The 9,224-nt window shown below is 41.7% G+C and overlaps 1 protein-coding gene across 1 annotated transcript; it reads right to left on the bottom strand.

Annotated features, from left to right (window-relative positions):
- Positions 1-267: 267 nt before the first annotated feature.
- Positions 268-5,847, bottom strand: LOC129759600 (uncharacterized; the record flags this gene model as incomplete). Its single annotated transcript, XM_055757073.1, has 2 exons — positions 268-485; positions 5,587-5,847. Coding segments are annotated over 2 exons (464 nt in total), but the record flags the coding sequence as incomplete, so codon positions are not given.
- Between the last annotated feature and the right edge of the window lie 3,377 nt (positions 5,848-9,224).

Genomic DNA, 9,224 nt, shown 5'->3' with positions numbered 1-9,224 from the left:
GTTTGAGAAAAATGTGTCGTCCGGTCACTACAATGCGAATGTCTAAAATACATACCTACGTGAAGCTGACAAAATTCTCGACACGTGAGCGCCAAGAACTTTCAAATCCGTCCACAGACGGAGCGTCACAATATGAGTAAAAGTTTGTTCCAATTCTAAATAATTTATAAGTTTCATTTTTTTTTATCAGGCGTGAGTTTTGGGTTTCGCAGGTACACGAAACTTTTCGTTCCAAAATAGGTAAAATTGCTAAATTTACGATCGAAAAAAAAAAATGAACACTTACCTCTTCACCTTCAGGGTGATGAAGGCGGACTTCTGGATCGGCAGCACCGTACACTTGTAGATGGAATCGTCCTCGACCTGGACGTCCCGGATCGTCAGCGAAGAGTCCCTGCCGAGGGTCAGCCGCCGGTTGCTGGTCAAGTTGGTGGTCTTGGTGTACAACATCTGGGTCCCATTCCACCACATGACGATTGTGTTTTCTGGAGGGCGAAACAAAAATCGAAACAGAAAAATGGGCTCGTTAGAGTCATTCGTTGTTGGAGTGGGATATGTATGTTTGCTTTTAAGTATTGCAACTTTGGAATGCTACTAGAGGTACTACTGACTGGTGACAGGCCCTAAGGCTTAAAAAGTTCCGCACCGCGCCATTTACCTTGAAGTGACAAACAGTTGGCAGGGGTAGCATTAATCATGCCGGGACTGGAGAATGTATGCAGATTTTTCCTTAGGGTAGGCTGCACTGTATAAAGCTTCCTAGTAAAATGGCATGCATATGGATTGCCTTCACTTGGGCGCTTTGTCGATTTGAAGTTTAGCTAGACTTCACAGTTAGGAGAACTGAAACTTTTAATAAAGCGATACAAGGTTGATTCTTATCACAGCTTGACTGACCTTGTTTAAAATTAGAATAACTAACTCGAAAGGGGAATGTTCATTGCCGATTGTTTATCACAAGCATTCGACAGTTCATTTGCTGAATATTTTAGTCACATGAGAAGGTTTTCAGCAAAAGAAAAAATTAAATAAACAACAAAAATAACTAATATTTTAATTAATATCACATTTTAAGGTGTATCATTACAGCCAGATGATTCATTCGTTAATTATTCATCACTCTTCAAAACAGTCATACGATGATCGAATCCTCGAGCACCTGCCTCATCATCTGCCAAAGCGGTTAATATTTATTGTCCGGTCGTGACTTTTATGCAAACTGTTTGCCTTTTGCCTGCGGTTCGTGATACGGGATTTCCTGAAGTTCTTACCCGAAGTGGAGCTTGATTTACTCATCCGATTCATGGATTCATGAGTCAGACTGACCAAATGTTTCTATCGGTACCGCTAAAAGTCCTCAAACATTCATACAACCCGGTGTTTACTTTCACTGACACATTCGGCACAATGGAGTCATAACCGTTGCCAAAAAATCTCGTAGAACTTTTTTTTCGTCATTTGAAAGTTCAGCGTATTTGGCAATGTTCAATATTTGACAGTTAGTTTGCTACATCCTCAAGCACGATGACTCAAGGTATATAAGCTAACAGAATTAGAGCGACAGGCGATTGATTTTTAAAGTTTTTCAAAATTCACAAAAAAGTGGTACTACTTCTTTGATCAAAACGAACCAGGATACATTATAGATTGGAGAAACTGATCCCAAGATTGGGAATTGTTGGAAAAATCAAAACCTATGGTAAGAGATTTTGAATTTTGATTTTTTAATTGTTAAGAAAAAGCATGTTCGAACTTGAAAATTTCGAGCCAAATGGAACGTATCTTGTGTGATTTTTTTCCCGAATAATCAAATGGAGGCTGATTGAGCCACCACACGCTCCGGAAAATGGAGTTATGACTATTTTCATCCTCAATTCCCCTTCATTTTCCAATTTTTACAGAAAAAAAGCGTATTCGGACTTGAAAATTTTGAACCAAATGGAACGTATTTTGTGTGATTTTTTCTGAGGAATCCAAAGAAGCCTATTTGAGCTACCATACAGATTGGAAACTGGAGTTATGGCTGTTTTACCTTTAATTTTCTGAATTAATTGAAGAATGTTTGGAAATTGATGGTAAAACAGCCATAACTCCTTTGTTCAATGAGTGCGGTGGCTCAAACAGGCTTTGTTGGATTCCTCTAAAAAAATCCATCCCATTTGTTTCAAAATTTTCAATTCCGAACATGCTTTTCCCTGAAATAATTAAAAATTTGGGAGAATTGAGGGTAAAACAGCCTTAACTCCGTTTTCAAAGCGTGCGGTGGCTCAAATAGCTTCCATTGGATTTCTCTAAAAAAATCACACAAGCTACGTCCCATTTCGTTCAAAGTTTACAAGTCAAAACATGCTTTTTCCTGAAATAATTGAAAAATGTAGGGGAATCGAGGGTAAAAACAGCCATAACTCCATTTTCCGAAGCGTGTGGTAGCTCAAACAACTTTCATTGGATTTCTCGGAAAAAAAATCACACAAGATACGTTCCATTTGGTTCAAAATTTTCAAGTCCCAACAAGCGTTTTCTAACTATAAGAAAAAATGTAGGGGAACTGAGGGTAAAACAGCCATAGCTCCGAAGCTTGCGGGAGCTCTAAAAGCCTTCATTGGATTCCTCGGAAAAAATTACACAAGATACGTCCCATTTGGTTCAAAATTTCCAAATCCGAACATGCTTTTTCGAGAATAATTGAAAAATATAGGAGATTACACTTTTTTCCCCATTGTGCGCTGTTTTTATTATGCGGCCCTCCAAACTCGCAATTCATAGACTGTCTTTTCAATTTGCTATGTAATCCAATATAGTTGTATTTTCAGCACACTGTTTATATTTTGCGGTCCTCCCAACCCGCAATTCATAGGCTGTCCCCTCAACTCGCCATTATTTCAATACAACAGTTCTCTCAACAAGCTGTTTTTACTTTTCGGTCCTCCCAACTCGCAAGCAATGTTGAATTTGTTGACATGATCAAGCTGTCCTCATAACTCGCTTCAAATCTAATTTTAATTCCATGTTGTCCTCTTAACAGAATTGGATTTATCAATTCTAGGTTCACCCGCTTATTTCCAAAAAATATGTAAATAATATATAACTATGGCATATTTTCCTTTTTTCCACTTCAATCGAGATAGCCTCAGGAAATCATCAATAGCGTTGCTTTTTGTTTCATGTACTTTTTATATGATGAGTAGAGTATTCGAACTACTAATGTTTCCACAGTTATTTTTTTGATGGGTTATTATTAAACTGGTTGATTTTCAAGAAGTATGATGACACTAAATTAAGCGTGAATCGTTGCCTACGGTTGTTTACTTTTTTGGTTTGATTTATTTTTTCAAATAATTTATCGTTTTATCAAAATGGAGAGAAATTACCAGTCACGGTCGCGAAATGGTCTGACTGACTGACTGACTGCCTGACTGCCTGACTGCCTGACTGCCTGACTGCCTGACTGCCTGACTGCCTGACTGCCTGACTGACTGACTGACTGACTGACTGACTGACTGACTGACTGACTGACTGACTGACTGACTGACTGACTGACTGACTGACTGACTGACTGACTGACTGACTGACTGACTGACTGACTGACTGACTGACTGACTGACTGACTGACTGACTGACTGACTGACTGACTGACTGACTGACTGACTGACTGACTGACTGACTGACTGACTGACTGACTGACTGACTGACTGACTGACTGACTGACTGACTGACTGACTGACTGACTGACTGACTGACTGACTGACTGACTGACTGACTGACTGACTGACTGACTGACTGACTGACTGACTGACTGACTGACTGACTGACTGACTGACTGACTGACTGACTGACTGACTGACTGACTGACTGACTGACTGACTGACTGACTGACTGACTGACTGACTGACTGACTGACTGACTGACTGACTGACTGACTGACTGACTGACTGACTGACTGACTGACTGACTGACTGACTGACTGACTGACTGACTGACTGACTGACTGACTGACTGACTGACTGACTGACTGACTGACTGACTGACTGACTGACTGACTGACTGACTGACTGACTGACTGACTGACTGACTGACTGACTGACTGACTGACTGACTGACTGACTGACTGACTGACTGACTGACTGACTGACTGACTGACTGACTGACTGCCTGACTGCCTGACTGCCTGACTGCCTGACTGCCTGACTGCCTGACTGCCTGACTGCCTGACTGCCTGACTGCCTGACTGCCTGACTGCCTGACTGCCTGACTGCCTGACTGCCTGACTGCCTGACTGCCTGACTGCCTGACTGCCTGACTGCCTGACTGCCTGACTGCCTGACTGCCTGACTGCCTGACTGCCTGACTGCCTGACTGCCTGACTGCCTGACTGCCTGACTGCCTGACTGCCTGACTGCCTGACTGCCTGACTGCCTGACTGCCTGACTGCCTGACTGCCTGACTGCCTGACTGCCTGACTGCCTGACTGCCTGACTGCCTGACTGCCTGACTGCCTGACTGCCTGACTGCCTGACTGCCTGACTGCCTGACTGCCTGACTGCCTGACTGCCTGACTGCCTGACTGCCTGACTGCCTGACTGCCTGACTGCCTGACTGCCTGACTGCCTGACTGCCTGACTGCCTGACTGCCTGACTGCCTGACTGCCTGACTGCCTGACTGCCTGACTGCCTGACTGCCTGACTGCCTGACTGCCTGACTGCCTGACTGCCTGACTGCCTGACTGCCTGACTGCCTGACTGCCTGACTGCCTGACTGCCTGACTGCCTGACTGCCTGACTGCCTGACTGCCTGACTGCCTGACTGCCTGACTGCCTGACTGCCTGACTGCCTGACTGCCTGACTGCCTGACTGCCTGACTGCCTGACTGCCTGACTGCCTGACTGCCTGACTGCCTGACTGCCTGACTGCCTGACTGCCTGACTGCCTGACTGCCTGACTGCCTGACTGCCTGACTGCCTGACTGCCTGACTGCCTGACTGCCTGACTGCCTGACTGCCTGACTGCCTGACTGCCTGACTGCCTGACTGCCTGACTGCCTGACTGCCTGACTGACTGACTGACTGACTGACTGACTGACTGACTGACTGACTGACTGACTGACTGACTGACTGACTGACTGACTGACTGACTGACTGACTGACTGACTGACTGACTGACTGACTGACTGACTGACTGACTGACTGACTGACTGACTGACTGACTGACTGACTGACTGACTGACTGACTGACTGACTGACTGACTGACTGACTGACTGACTGACTGACTGACTGACTGACTGACTGACTGACTGACTGACTGACTGACTGACTGACTGACTGACTGACTGACTGACTGACTGACTGACTGACTGACTGACTGACTGACTGACTGACTGACTGACTGACTGACTGACTGACTGACTTGATTGAGAGACAATCAGCCTATGCAACAATCTCAGTCTCAAATTTAATGAATAAATTTTGCTTGATAGTTAATGGCATGTTTTCTCCCCCTCCTCCGTTCACAGCTTCCGAAAGCAATGGAAATCTGTAGGTCTCTATCTACATCTAAGCTCCCTGCTGTTGTAAACACACAAACTCACCGGCCGGTTTGTGCACCTGGCAGGGTAGCGTCACCATTTCGCCCTGCTCCGTCTCGATGGTTTGGTTCTTGGTGAGCAGCTGCGTAGCCGATCCACCTCCTCCGCCAGGGTGGCCGATCTCGTTCTCCCCGTTTTCCCGGCTCGGTTCATCCTCATCGTCGTACTCGTAGTCCTCCTCGTCCGGTTGACTTTCCAGACTTCCGGCCCCGCCCCCGACCCTTCGCTCCTTCGATATGCTACCGTTGGCTGGCTGGCAGGAAGCTGCAAGAAAACAGAAGAAAAAAACCGTTAATGAAATTGTTGGAGCAATTTGATATTTACGCTCGTCTGGGAGGTATTTGGAATGGGATCCCTAGGGACGTGAACTGAGCACGCTGTTGTTTATATCAACGATTTAAAAAAATGAATTTTAGAAAAATTGTTTTTTTCTTCATGGAAATTTTCCTTCCAATTTTTCTGTTCAACTCGACCCACCCTTACATCATTTTAAACATGACTCGGGAACGTTGCTCGGAGAGATTCGCATAATCTTTTGCAAACCGTAACGCGTCACGGGTGTGTGTTTGGCGGGCTGATGTCTGGCTGGACTTCGGCGAACATAATATTTATCTCCTGGTTTGATCCAAGACAGGCCAGTCATTCATACACAACACGCCAATGATGTTTTTGCGCTGAGGTTGTTTTGCGCTTCTCTATCTTCCGATCTACACTAATTAATCTTTCGTGGATTAATGTTTGAAGTTTTTTTTTCTTTTACTTCCTCTCTTCCAACAGATGGCTGACTCAGCCATGTGTTTGAGATTTTCTTCTTTTCATTCTAAACTCAAAAATTTCAAATAGAACAATTTTTAGCTTCAACATTTTCATATATAAAGCTTCGACTTCTTTTATTAACCTTTTGCAGTAACACTACCTAAAAAAATTGACCAACTCTGGAAATAAACATTGAAAAACCAGCATTTTGGCCATTGAAGGGAAAGAGAATAACCGTAGGGAAAACAATATTCAAGAAATTGAGTCATACATACATTTACCCATAAAAATGTAAACCCATTTGCCGGGCCACAATCAATGAATGGGATGATGTGTCGAGGGGCTGCGGGTAGTCATAAATTTTCCAACCATGACATTGGCCACGCGATTCGATGACGCATTATTGTGGTTTTTTTTTCTCGTTGGTGCACCGTCTTCTCCCCACTAAGCAGTCAAAAATGAGGGAAAGTTAGATGTAAAATTGGGTTGCCGAAATTTTTAGATCAATATATACAGTCGGTTAAAAGTTGTCCGTACATTTTTGATTTTTACATCACAATTATTCTATTCTGGATTAATTTCTTGAGAAAAAAATATCTTATACATATTAGGTAGAAGATATAAAATATTTTTAATCCTGTCTAATGGTGAGGTTGAGGAAAAACGACAACGAATCGACTTATATGTACATATGTACAAGTACATTTTTTACTTTTCGTATAAGTTGGAAATCTCAGTAGAAACTACAACAAAAAAGCTCTGAAAGGTAAGTTTCTTCAATCTTGAAAAAATTTCACTAACAATAAAGTTTTTCATTGAAGAAAAGTTGTTGGTAATCATAAAACTGAACTGTGCTTTTTTTCAGCAAAAAAAAATCCGTCTTGAATTGTCAAAAAATGTGAAATAGCCATCGCAAAATCTGATAAGGGGACAAAACCTGCTGCGGGTTAGGATTAAGGCGTCACGTGCATTATAGTAATACATTCAAGCACACTCCCAAAATAATTTTTCAAATCTAAAATGGCAAGGGCATGTGTTATCACACCTAAGAAAACCCTCATGTAAATTCATCGTCTATTTTTAGTTTGTTCCAAACTGAGTATGAAAATGGAAATCCGTTTGCGAAAGGTTGATTAACGTTACCAATAAACGGTTTCATATAACCAAAAAAAAAAAAAAACAAAAACAAACGTGACTATTGACCTCGAGGGCTATTAGTTAGCAGTTGGTGTGCTTTTTGTCTAGCTAGAAACTGCATTCCTGCTCCCCTGATGGACTGTAGTCATTCAATCGTTGATACAAAGTTCATTCGGGTTTGGCAACCGGACAGACGTGATTAATTTTTTCCTCCCATTGAAGCCGACACAGCGCCATATGCATCAATTCATTCATCATATTCTCACCCTCCAATGTGTCCAATGTCCATGCATGCAGGTATGTCGACTGTTTGTGGGAGTGGTTCAAATTCGGTTATTAGGGAAATACATTTCGAAATGATTGTTTATAGTTTGTTCATATATTTTTCCAAATTCTGAATTTAATACTAAATATGCACTAGTAGTACAAGATTGGCCATGGTCACAATAAAGTGTCATCGAATCACTTCTACTATCGATTTCTTTCATGTGGAGGCCAAGAGCTTTACTGGAATATGCCGGAAGTCTCGCTCTGATTACTTAGACATATTTCGTTAAGAAGTATTTTTTTTTTCTAATACGTTACATTGAGTGTTCAGTGTAAAAAGTTGTCATATTTATAGCATGCTGTTCAAATTCCATATTGGCTGATGAGTAATAGTTTCCGAGAAAAATTGATATCAATATCTCTAGTTATCATTTCAACAAACGAAAACTCAATATCTATCTTGTTTAGGTGTCCAGTTGAACATAAACTCAATAAGCTTTCTGGGAATGCGGAAAATTTTGTACCTCAAGATAGGTTTTAAGATTACTTTTTATACGCTTTATACGTTTTTAGTGTACAGAAATTCATGAAACCGTTTATTTCTTTTTAAAAAGGACAAATCTATAACGATCAGAAATGGAAATGTCCAATTCTTTAGGAATTTCAACGCCGATCGTATGCTAAATATTAGCCAAACAAGTTTGTGGGTATGTGAGTAAAATTTTGATCCAAGTCTGTTATTTACCGATAGTCTCAATAAACTTGGATGACCAGTGAAAATTGTTAATGTTTACCTTTGACAAAGATTCGAAAAACCTGTCAATTTCGTTAACGATGGTCTTCCATATCTTCTAATTTTTTTTTTTCTCTCGAATAAATGAAGTGCACAAAAATATTCTACTATAAATCAATGTTCCGAAAATCAATCAAAACAAACACTCAGGATGCGTTTCCTGTCGGAAACATTCTGATTGTGTAATGGGATAGCGCCTCTCGGAACTGCTTCGCCTGGCTGGTATGCAATCTCGATCAGCGCTCCTATCAGCTATGCAAACCGAGTCGCATCATTCAGAATCATCGGTTTAGCAAACATCGCATATCGGAGATGAGTGAGATACATAGGGGAGAGTGGGGATACTTGATCCCCTTTTCTTATTTTCACCATATCTTTTTGGAAAAATTTAGCAACTCGCCGTCTTTGACATTTTCTGACAGCTTATAACTTCAAGTTTCTATGCTCCAAAAATTAGAACGATACTTGAACCCTTTGATGAACTAGAAGCATTTTCGTGGGAGTAAAAAAATTGCGATTTTTCTGAAGTTAGGGGAGACTTGATCCCCTATTGAAGGAGACTTGATCTTTTATTCAGGAAGCCCTAATCCTTGTATAAAAATCAAACAAAACCCCAAGATAGAATGTTAATTGACTATTTTGGTCATGTTTGTTCTCATTTCACAACTTATAGCAGACATAAGAAGAA

Source organism: Uranotaenia lowii, unplaced genomic scaffold (assembly GCF_029784155.1).
Source record: "Uranotaenia lowii strain MFRU-FL unplaced genomic scaffold, ASM2978415v1 HiC_scaffold_1993, whole genome shotgun sequence".
In the NCBI taxonomy this organism is placed as follows: Eukaryota; Metazoa; Arthropoda; class Insecta; order Diptera; family Culicidae; genus Uranotaenia; species Uranotaenia lowii.
This window is presented reverse-complemented; position numbering and strand designations above follow the sequence as displayed.